The sequence below is a fragment of the Rhincodon typus genome, chromosome 27, assembly GCF_021869965.1.
Source record: "Rhincodon typus isolate 14 chromosome 27, sRhiTyp1.1, whole genome shotgun sequence".
In the NCBI taxonomy this organism is placed as follows: domain Eukaryota; kingdom Metazoa; phylum Chordata; class Chondrichthyes; order Orectolobiformes; family Rhincodontidae; genus Rhincodon; species Rhincodon typus.
The window spans coordinates 1,895,920-1,907,747 of NC_063358.1; the positions used below are offsets into that span (position 1 = coordinate 1,895,920).

The window sequence follows — 11,828 nt, forward strand, 5'->3', positions numbered from 1 at the left end:
TGGAAGCTGGAGATGAAGAAGATGAAGTCCAGGATGCAGCACCATGAGAGCTTTCCACTTCTGTTTTGTCTTTTATCCTGAGGGAAATTGAGAAGCAGGTGCAGCTCTTAGAGGACAGTGATTACAATGCAGAATGCAGCAAGATAGCAGTTCGTGGAATAAGATCTTATTGGGCACCCTATGAACAGCTTCTTCATGAAAGAAGAAAAAGGGCAAAGCAGCAAAAACTGGATGTCATTTTTAAGCCAACCCCAAGAAACAGTCAGAAGACAATGAACCACGGCCAACCACTTCTGGATTAACTATTTTTTGCTCTAACCCTGCAACCACAAATGCACCTGAAGGTGACGATGATGATGACAATGATGACCCTCAGCCCCTGCATTAACAACAGAGCAATCTCAAAACTTCCTCCCACATCAAGTCATCTTAACATTTTTTTCATATTAAGGTATTAAATTTACTTTTATTTCGTTGTTAGATACGAATTAAACATTTATTCAAACTGTGCTTTCCTTTGTGTTTGGCTTTTGAGTGATTTTTGAGCAATGTTGAGTGATTTTTTTGATGGACTGCCCCTAACTCTGCATTTCCCATAGACTTCGTTATTTCCATAGCGCGATTTTCTATAACGCGATGTTGCACAGGAACAGAACTATCACGTTATAGCAGAACCAACTGTACAGTCAAATAAAGTGGACCGATTATTTTTTGGAAAAGATTGAATCAGAATCATGGAATGGTCATAAGAAAGCATTTTGCTGTGACAGCCCCAGAGTCAAAATCTCTCTTTTCTGGGAACACAATTATCTGAGAAGATGGGAGTGGAAATGGCATTTGTGCCAGAACCAATTCTGTCTCTGTTGACTGATCAAACATTCGGTAAGTTTTGGTGATGAGCTTGTTTTGTGTGTTTCTCCTTCCAAACAAATGAGCAAAATACAACACAAATTCTTCACTTATACCATGAACTATCGGGTTTGGGGGTGGGGGTGTGTGTGAAACTTGCTCTATTTTTATCCTGGCATAGAGTGTTTAATTGCTAAAACTGTAAGGACACTTGTGGTGCAGTGGTAGTATTCCTACCTTTGAGCCAGGAGGCCTGGGTTCAATCCCACCTGTTCCAGAGATGTGTAATGACATCTCTGAATGGGTTGATTCAAAAATAGCTCTTTTTTAACTAAAGGAATTCTGTTTCCCCTCAGCAGTCAGTTGAAAAGCAGTTAATTCCAAAACAGAAATGCAGATTCTCAAAAAATATGCCAGGATTTACTTTCAATTCCTGGCTGTCACCTTCATAAACTGTAGTTTCCCACCAGCAACAACATACCGGTAGACCTTGCTTGCACTTATCATGCTTCAGTTCACCCTAGGTCTCATGCAGAATGAAAATGTAAAGCACTTTATGATATAATTTTATTAGCTTTGAGGCATTTTTTGGAAGTTTACCAATTATACTGAAATCAATTTTCCAATAACAGTGCAGTGCCCTAGTTGGATTACTAGTACTTGATTTTACATGATCATATTTCTAACAAAAATATGAATAAAAATACAGATAAATCTAATTATCTCTGCTATTGACAGAGCAGATTATAATCAATGTTAATGTACAGAATAATCTGCAAGATTTAGGGCTTTATTTGTCCATGTGTTAATGTCGATGGCCCTTGAGAATTTAATTAGGCTACAATTACCCTCATCACTAATAACATTCGTCAGTGAGGCAAAGCACAAAACAAATACAATGCATAGCTCCATCAACATTACCCTCATCATCCTAGCTTCATCAAACTGCACAACCTTCAGTTCCACACTGCATGTGACCCATGAGACTATCCAAATTCATGTAACAGGACTTTTAATTGGAGTGGGGTTGAAAATTGACTCCAACAATAATCTACAGGCAGTGTTGCAATGCTCAATTCCCTCACAGTGTGATCAAACTTTTGTTTATTAGTAGTCTAAAGATTAATTGGCTCTGTGTTAGATCAGGAAAGAGAGAACCTTCTGGAGTTAATGTTCATTTTAGTCACCCCTATATGTTTGAGTGGTGTGGAGAGACTGAAAACAGCTTTCAGCGGAATATCCAAGAGCAAGTCCGACTCTTCTTCACATTCCTCCAGTCCGTATGTTACATCATCCAACATCTCCTTGTGCTGATGACAGATCTGCTCCACCTTTAGTCTGTGAATCTCTCTCCTGAGACAAATGAGCTTCCGAGCGAGTTGGTGATCTGACGACTGCATCTCTCGCTGAAAGAATAAAGCAAAGCGATAAATATTTACTAATGAAAGCATTCTCACTTTGAAGAGAAGTCAAACCAAATGGAAAAAATGTTAACAGTATTTAATTTGGAAGATGGTTCCATGAATTTGCCAGTAGTAAAATGTTACTCAAAACCAGATAAAATATTATTTAATTTTTTGGGAGTCAAAATTACAGATCACTATATCTCAGATCTGCAGATAAAATCATTGGATTTTTGATAATTCCATCTTTGCTGCTTCTATGAAAGTACTGGCTTTTTGGCCCCATTCTCCTGCTATTTCCCTGAAATCCTGTAAAATTTCGATGTTTTAAAAACATCTATATTTATTACTTCTTTTTTACAAGTTTTTAGAGTTTCTGTGTAGAGCTGCCTTTCTACTTGGGAACTCCACTTCCTAATGTATCTACATAAAAAAATTCTCTTGGAACAGCAACAAAGGCAACTTGCATTTACCTGGTACCTTTAACATAAGAAAACTAATTGAGCATTTTGTAAGAGCATAAATTGGAGAAGGAATAGATCATAGTCCTTTGGGCCTACTCCAATATCAACATGACCACAGCCTCAACTCCACTTTCCTGCCTATTCCCTATGGGTCAAAATTGTGTTTATATCAGATTGGAATCTCTTCACAGAAGTAGAATTAGAAAACCATCAACAGTAAACTAAATAAGGAGACAGATGGCCAAAAGATGAGTCGAAAGAGTTGGTTTTAGAGCATGTCAAAGGAGGACAGAGGGGAGGAGAGGTCGAGGTAGCAGACAGTAAAGCTGCCAGAGGTGGTTGAAGACTTGCAGAGTGCTCAAGATGCTGCAGTTGGAGGAGCACAGATACCTTGATAGATTTTTTGTTTAAATTCACCCATTGGACATTGGTGTTGTTGGCTGGGCCAGCATTTAATGCCTGTCTCTAGCTGCTCTTGAGAAGATGGTGATGAGCTGTCTTCTTGAATCATTTGCAATCCATATGGTTAAAAGGCAGAATTTAGCAAACTGTCTAGTTCTTTTAGTAATCATCTGAACTTTATGCTCTCCAAACACCAAAATCATGGTGCAGTAAAGTATCTTTTCTTTAGTTATGTAATCACTATTCCAGCTCTGTAGAGTAAGGATTAACTATACTTTTACTCTGAAAATAGTTACTGAGTAAGTACAGGAGGCACTATGTCATAGCAATGCCAGATCATATGGAGGTGGAACATAGATCTGTAAGGCTCCAGAAGCCAGTCCTCTCGAACCATCCCATGGATGTACTTGCATTTAATAAAACCAGCTGGTGTTCACTCACCTGAGTGCCACGCTAATCTTACTACCTGGTGGCTGAAAGTGACCAGACCCACAGAATGAGAGGCTAGCAGAAGAGAAGCCCAGCAGCAGCACAGTGCTGTGAGGGAGGAATGAGGCCAGCCCAATGATTCAAACACAGAAGAGGGGATGTAACTTGATGGGAAGCCCAGAGAAACAGGTAGCAGCAGGTGACAGAGATCCAACGGGGCACCAGACAGCAGAGAAGAAGAATCCAGACAATAAGCAGCATGAAAATCAATCAGCCACAGTGAGTAATGAAGTACTGTACATCAGTGGTCTTCACAGAAAGGGAAAACTGTGCAAGGTAGGAAACTCACAGAAGCTGAAAATGAGCGAGAAAGCAAAAAGGTTTAGGTTGCCATCACCCACATAGCAAGTGTATCTAATGATGGGAAAAGTCTTGTCTTTACCAGATCATCTGGACCAGGCAGCAATTCCTGACCAGACAGGTATTGGATAAATCAGCATTGCTGAAACCTCAGCAAATACCGCACCGCTTCAGGCCTTGACATAAAGCTGGACAAATTTCAGGTCCAACTACACAATCAGCAGCACAGTGAATACCATCCTCATCAGACATTGGGCATAAATGAAGAAAATGTAAAATACAATGATAGGGAAAACCCGACCTTTAACTTATGCTTCAGATTAAGGCACAATCCACCATGGATCGAGCAAAGTTTAATTAGTGCAATCAGGAACCAGGAAGAGCCATTGATCTATTTTATAAATTATTAATACTGCTTTGCAAATAACTGCCAGTATGAATCTTTAAAAGATGAGCTCACATGGGAACAGGGTGCTGGATGAAGCTCTATCAGAATTTGTACAGTCTGAAGAAGACCAGACTTTATCTAAAGAAAAACAGTTGACCAATTAGGCTGTACTTTACACGCAGACCATCCTGTTTTTAAGTTTAAATTATCTTATTGTTAACTTATTTTATCTGTAACAGAGCTGAGTTTTAATTTATTTTCTTTTCTCTTTTATAAAATAGAGATGGTGTGTTTCACAAACCCTTTCTGTGAATTCCAATTTCCAAAATGACCCACAGCAAATTCCTTACGGTTAAAACAAAGTAGGGCTTATTAACCCATTCAAAATTTGAAGGAATGGCTTGCAACACACAAAAACAGACACACACACACACACACACACACACACACATACACAGTTCAGTGGAGGTTTCTCAGTTGACTGCAGACAGAAATCACTTTTGCAGAAACTCAGGTGCATTGAATTCTAGTTGAAAGTACAGTAATTGTAAATTAGGAATCGGTTCACCTTGCAAGCAAAATAAAGGATTCTTTCCAGGAACCAGACTTATGAGAGAGATTGAGATCAGAAGCAGGTTTTATTTTAGCCAGGGACTACTTATGTGACGTTCTTTTCTGGTCTTATAAACAGACTGACTAATAATTAAAACTGTTCAAACCTAACAGTTTCAGTCACTCAGGAGCAGGAAAGCTGATGTTTCGGGTCGGGACCCTTCTTCAGAAATCTCAGAGTTCTGATTTCTGAAGAAGGGTCCTGACCCAAAATGTCAGCTTTCCTGCTCCTCTGATGTTGCCTGGCCTGCTGTGTTCCTCCAGCTCCACACTGTGTTATCTCAGACTCCAGCATCAGTAGTTCTTGCTATCTCTGAGTTTCAGTCACTGACTCCAGTTTAAAATTAGGTTTTGAAATATTAACCATGAAAAACGATCTTGTGGGTCTACCACATGTACCCCACCGAATAAGGCTATCGCTTGTTTTTTGGTAGCATTTTCACCTTGGGCAGTCGTAGGCTGATAGGGTCTATTTTTAAACATCAGTGTTGTAGGTAGAAATCTCTCACAATTTCATCAAACCACCTGAAAATGGTCTACCTTATGCTATATGTGGCATTCAGCATCACTGGTGAGTCACAGGGCACTGGTGTGGAGCTTTCCTACCACAACATGAACCAGAAGCAATGATGGACAGGCAGTCCTCCCTCACACGGTGACTGCTGTCTCACAGAGATGGTGAAAGTCTTTAGGTTCACAAACATGACCAAGTTGGAGATGATGGCTCCAAGACAGCACACTTTTGCCGATGTATTGTCCAGACAACAGCAATGCAATGATCCAAAACTGTTTTTAAACTATTTTGTCTGATTTTCATTCCTTTTTTTAAATTGGCCTCTTGCTGGATTTAAATGGCTACTATCGAACACAGAATGGGCAAGATGGCTGCTTCTAGAAATTCTTCGCAATTAGCAGACAAAAGCAAACTCGGCATCTCTCTGGATGTCAGACTTTACATTTTTATGAACTTTCTTCAGTCATTGGCCAATCGGGATTAAACTGGATTAATTTCCAACAGAGTCAGACATTATTGATGGAACTCCCATCCCTATGATCACAGGAGGAGGATGCTAATCTTTCATTCTCTTTGAAGAATACCTAGAAGAAGGATGCAGTGAGGATATCGGGAACCGGCTGTTACAGACCAGACCAAACCCCCTCAAAATATATTAAGAAGATAGTCTAGACACTAACGTTTTCTTGTTTTAAAGGTAAGTGTACGATGTTGCGTTCCAGATCCAATTCAATTGGTTAAACTACTCGACGTTAAGCAAAACACACTTTATTTTACACTACAGTTAAAGTACAGACAAAATAAAAATAAAAGGAAAGAATTGGCTTAACTGTAACTCTAGTGAAATGCTTAACAAAATAATATATATAAACTACTACTGATTAACTGTTCCAATATAGTAACATCCCATAAACACACCCTTGGCAAAGGCAAATTCAGTAAAATAGATTGTCTCACATGCAATTCTAGCAGCCAGAAGAGAACCCCAGCTTTTAGCTATAACCGAGAGAGGAATAAGAGCTTCCATATCCCGCCTCAAGATTCCAGCAACAGTTGCAAGCTAAAACTAAAAATCATGGTTCTGTGGGATCTAGAGCCCACCCATTCAGGTTGCTTCTATTGTTCCAATTTAATAAGAAATTCCAAAGCCTCACAAGTTGTTACTTCATTGGCTTTGCACCTCTGTTTCAATCATTCTTTACTTAAAAAAAAGCATAAAACACATTTCTTAAAGCTATTGTATCATCATGCAGCCACTAAGTGAAGTCCAACATTTTAATTTACTCTTTGAGGACAGAGTGGGAGAGAATGTAATGGCCACAGAGGCAGATCATCTGTTGGATGAAGACCTCCCGGATCTGGTCACACTCTTTGACCATGATGGTGATACCATGCATGCCACCTCTTTGTGGAGTCCCACCCCTTCAATGAAGAAGAAGAAGTGAGAAATATGTCTGTTGATTCCACTGAACCTACCAATCACAAGCAGCAACCATTGAGGACAGTTAGAAATGCAATATTCTTTAATTCTAAACATGAATACCAAAGCTGCTATCAAACATTTCCAAAGTATTAACACACAGAAAAGCCAATTGAGTTTCATCAGAAATCTGGGAAATACGTCAAGGGTTGTCTCATTAAAGAGGTAGAATCTCAAACTATAGAATTTCTTTGGATAAGGAGTGGCTTGGAGAACTTTAAAATTGAGCATCAGTGGAAGTTTTGATTTTGAATCTCCAGCATCCAATACTTTGCCTTTATTTGAGAATTAAACGGAAGCCTATCTACCCTGTCAGGTGGATGAGAAAGATTCCATGGCACTATTTCAAGAAGAGTAGGAGAGCTCCCTTTGTGTCCCTGAGCAAATATTTCTCCTTTAACCCATATAGCTAACACAGATAGTCTGGTCATTACCCAGGACTGTCTGCACCATCTTCCTTGTGCAACTTGGTTACTCCCTTTCCTAATCTATCAAATTAACTACACTCCAAATGTTCAAAAATATTTTGTTAATTGAAAAGGGCTATATGAATGCAACTTTTATTTTAGTTTGCTTGTTTCTAATTCAGTCCACTTTTTTCTCTTATTCATGTGCAGGGAGTGCAACAATTGAAACAAGGAAGGGAGAGTGAAATGCTTTTGAAATCATTTCTCAGAGCAACATGCTCTGGAACAAGCAGGAGTGCAGATTATAATAGACGTGGTATTGCGGAATGTGACATGATTAAATAATTATATCAGAGTAAAGGCACCTTTACTCAATGAAGGTATTAGAAATGATCATTAATGAAGCTTTAACTGGGCAATTAGAAAAAGTAAAGATAATTGGGACGAGTGCAAATGATTTTGTGAAAGAGAAGGCATTTTAGTTAGGGGTAGCACGGTGGCTCAGTGGCTAGCACTGTTGCCTCAGTACGAGAGTGCCAGGTTTGATTCCATCCTCAGGCGACTGTCTATGTGGAGTTTTCACATTCTCCCCGTGTCTGTGCGGGTTTCCTCCGGGTGCTCCAGATTCCTCCCACAGTTTAAAGATGTGCAGGCTAGGTGGATTGACCATTGGTAATGTGGGGTTACAGGGATAGTGTGGGATGCTCTTCACAGGGTTAGTATAGGCTGAATGGCCTACTTCCTTGCTGTAGGAATTCTATGGCTCAATTTAATAGAACGTTTGAATGAGTTACACGCACTGTGGGGAAAGAGGAACCTGTAAACAAACTGTATTTACATTTGACAGGGTTATAGATGTCATTTCCCGAAATAGAAGCATATGGTGTAGGGGACTAAAATGGTAACATGGAGGCAGGCTGGCTGAAGCCAGTATAAATGGTTCTTTGGCCAATTGGCAGATACAATGAATAGAGTCCTACACAGTTTTGTGCTGCGCTGAGACCTCAGCGTTTTACAGGTTACACTCAGTCAAATAAGAGGGGCAACAGCAAATTCACATCAGATCACCTGAAGGCTCAAGCATCAGGTGTAGCAAACAGTGAGTGAATTGTTATACCCATTCTGAAGGCTCTTGTGGAACAGCGGTAGTGCGCCTGCCCTGGACCTAAGATACTTGGATTCAAGTCCGACTTGCTCCAGATGCGTGTAAAAACATATCTGAAAAGGTTGTTTAGAAAAATACGTATACACATTCTGAGGGCTCTTGTGGTGTAGTGGTAGTATCCCAACTCTCGGCTGGAGGGTCTGCGTTCAAGTTCCACCTATCCCAGCCAGTCACAATGTGTCTCAGCAGGTTGATTAAAACTGTCGCCATTTCTGAGGGGGGCTTTTGTGGGGCAGTGGTAGCGTCCCTACCGCGGAGCCAGGAGCTGTGTAATAACATTTCTGAGCAGGTTGATTGAAAACACCTATACCCATTTTGAATATTTCCGGAATTAATTGTATGGGAGTTGGCCCTCTGCAGAAAAATAACAAAAAGGCTGACGTAAAGCATTTGACCAAAGTTTTTGTGAGTCATAGATTAAAAATCAACTTCAGAGGAAAGTGTCTGTAAGATAGCCCTGTCCCCAAACTGACTCCATCTGTAATGGAAGAGACTGAAATAAAGTATCAGCGGGGATAGGGTTGGGTCTGCATTTCTTTCAGGGGCTGCCCTGCTCTGACCTGCTCACACTGAGGTTCGGTTTTAGGACGGGAAAATACTGGAGGATCCTTCTTTAATGGGAGCTGTGAGAGCTGGGGCAGGTATCTCTCCAAAACAGTATCAGAGCAAATCCCGCGGAGCGGGCTGCAAGTTTACAGACCATTCAGATAGAATCTCCCTTCACTTTCCTTTCCAAGAGAGACAGTAAGAATTGCCGATGCTGGAGTCAGAGATAACAAGGTGTAGAGCTGGATGAAGAAGTGGGCTGAAGAAGGGTCCCCGCCCGAAACGTCAACTTTCCTGCTCCCCTGATGCTGCCTGGACCACTTTTCTTTTCAAATCCAGGTTCAAAATCCTTCCCTTCCCTACGGCTACATCTGCCTTTGCAAACGGTGACTTTCTGGTTGAACGCGGCTCCTGCTGGACGGTCCTGCCCTAGGATAGAGGGCAATCACTCGGGGATATTGCAGGGCAGCTTATCAATGTCGGGAAGGGAATGGGGGAATCCGCTCGGTCAAACAAAAACCAACCTGCTCCAAGACAGTATCGCACAGGGTTAAGCTGTGACGGGATGTAGGAACCTCTTGTGCCCTTTCCCCCGTTTGAAAAGGTCGGACTGAGCCCCTCTGTAGCTTCTCCTCCTCCACCCCACAGGCAGGAGCCTGGGAATGTGCCTGGGATCAGAGCAGGCACGGACCGCAAATCTGAACACTGTGTGCTGCCAAAAACAGGGAGAGGTAGGTTTGACATCGCAGGCAGCGGTCTGAGAGGGGAGGGAGGCAGTGAGATCATTAATTTCTGTCTGATCTCCAAACCCACAGCATTTCTAAAGGTGAGCTAAAGCAGGGGGAGCACTATGTGGCAACAGAGCATGTGTTCTGACAAGTTTTTCGTATTTTTAAATAACTCGAAAAAGTTGAGAGAAATGATTAAATTCTTTGTCAGTAAATCACATGGCCACTTTTTGTTATCAAAGACACCCCCGGCCAAGCTAGAGTAAAATGTGGAATCCTGATTTATCACTTTCCAATACTCACCAGCTCTTTCCTCAGCCAATCTAAAGCTTCTCCGATATTGGCGAAGCCACAGATGCTGGTCAGGGAGATGTCACTGTTTGTGTACAATCCCTGGGTCAGGCTCACATTACTGTCACTGGCTGGTGCCGAGTGGGGCTCCCAGCTCTCGCTACTTTTCCACGGCTCGCTCTCCAGTTTCTGCTGCCATTCCGCGAACGAGGGTCTGCGGGTCTGCAGCTTTAACTTTGCTGTCAGCGCTTTCACCCGGCTCAGATGGTCATCCTGCTCCGGATCAGCTGCTGCTTCTGCTGGAGGCTCCATCTCCGTGCCCGAGCACCAGGAACTTTCCACTGGGAGCTTGGAGGTAACACTAAATCAGGAAGCTCAGCTCAGACTCACTCTGCAACTGCCTGGTATTCTATACAGAACCGCCCTGTCATCTTAAAGGGACCACACAGAGCCTTTCTCAGATCCCCCAGCACCGAGTAAACATTCAAGATTTATTTTGCGTCTGATTTTCTAAATTAACTTCCGGCACTTATTCCAGCAAAAAAAAACAGATCCTGGAATTTACTTATCTCCTTTCTCTCTCTTGAATTTTCTATTTACCTCCAAAGTTGGTCACTGTTTGTATTTTACATTCAAATCATTAACTCACTGCTGACTGATAAATATTCCCCTCACTTCTTAAACGTTATTGCACTTGTAGTCAAATTTCGAATATTGAAGCCTAACGTTTTGATGTGTTGAATTGTAACCGAATGGCGGAAGGGAGTGCGAAACCTACTTCCAAATACTTTGTTCATGAATTATTCCGTAGAGTTCGAGAATGGACGGGGATACTCTCTCAGAGTGTTAACATCTTAATTAATCTATTTCGTTCAGAGGAAGGGTCACTGGACCTGAAACGTTATCTCTGATTTCTCTCCACGGATGCTGCCAGACCGGCTGAGCTTTTCCAGCGATTTCTGTTTTTGTTTCTGATTTTTAGCAGTTCTTTCGGTTTTTATTTGTCTATCACCCCTTGGTGGGCACCCGGAGACCAGTTTTATTTTTTATTAAAAATCGTTCACAGCATGTGGGTATCACCTTTTTGAACAGCTGCAGTCCATATGCTGTAGGCACTGCTGTACTGTAAAAGAGGGAATTCCAGCATTATGACCCAGCGACAGCGAAGGAACGGCGATATATTTCCAAGTCAGGGTGGTGAGTGGCTTGGAGGGGAATTTGCAGGGAGTGGCGTTCCCATGTATTTGTTGCCCTTGTCCTTCTAACGCGTAGCAGCCTAGGTAAATCACCACAGTGCATTCTGTAAATGTCACACACTGCTGCCACTGTGCTCTGGTGGTGAAGGCAGTGAATATTGAAGGCGATTGATGTGGTGCCAATCAAGCAGCTACTTTGTCCTGGATGGTGTGGAGCTTCTTCAGTGCTGTTGGAGTTGTAGAAAGAAAATAAAAAAGGAATAACTAGCCACACGTGCTCAGGAACTGGGTCTTCAACCAAAATATTTTGTGTTTATTAACAAATAACAAAAACCATTTGAAAGATTTTGCAAAATGCTGCTTGTTGCTGATAGCACAAGAAACATACTTCAGACAGTGCATTTGGTCGCTGAGCCATTGGAGGAACATAAGGTTGCAGAGGTAAGAGTGGGAGGAGACCATCTAAGCCCTCAAGCCTGTCCCAGACTGTTGATAAGTTTACATCTGATCAGATTATGGCATCTACTCCATTTTCCCACCCACTAAATCCAGGCAAAATGATTTTCTAAAGATAAGGTTTAGATTTTTAAAGCC

The 11,828-nt window shown here is 41.6% G+C and overlaps 1 protein-coding gene across 1 annotated transcript; it reads right to left on the reverse strand.

The window, feature by feature from the left end:
* Positions 1 to 1,253: 1,253 nt before the first annotated feature.
* Positions 1,254 to 10,422, reverse strand: fam167b (family with sequence similarity 167 member B). Its single transcript, XM_020530904.2, has 2 exons — positions 10,051 to 10,422; positions 1,254 to 2,255 (listed from the first exon to the last, which is right to left on the reverse strand). Exons 1-2 carry the CDS (start codon positions 10,348 to 10,350, stop codon positions 1,992 to 1,994), a joined length of 564 nt encoding a protein of 187 aa, XP_020386493.1. The 5' UTR covers positions 10,351 to 10,422; the 3' UTR covers positions 1,254 to 1,991.
* Positions 10,423 to 11,828: the final 1,406 nt, after the last annotated feature.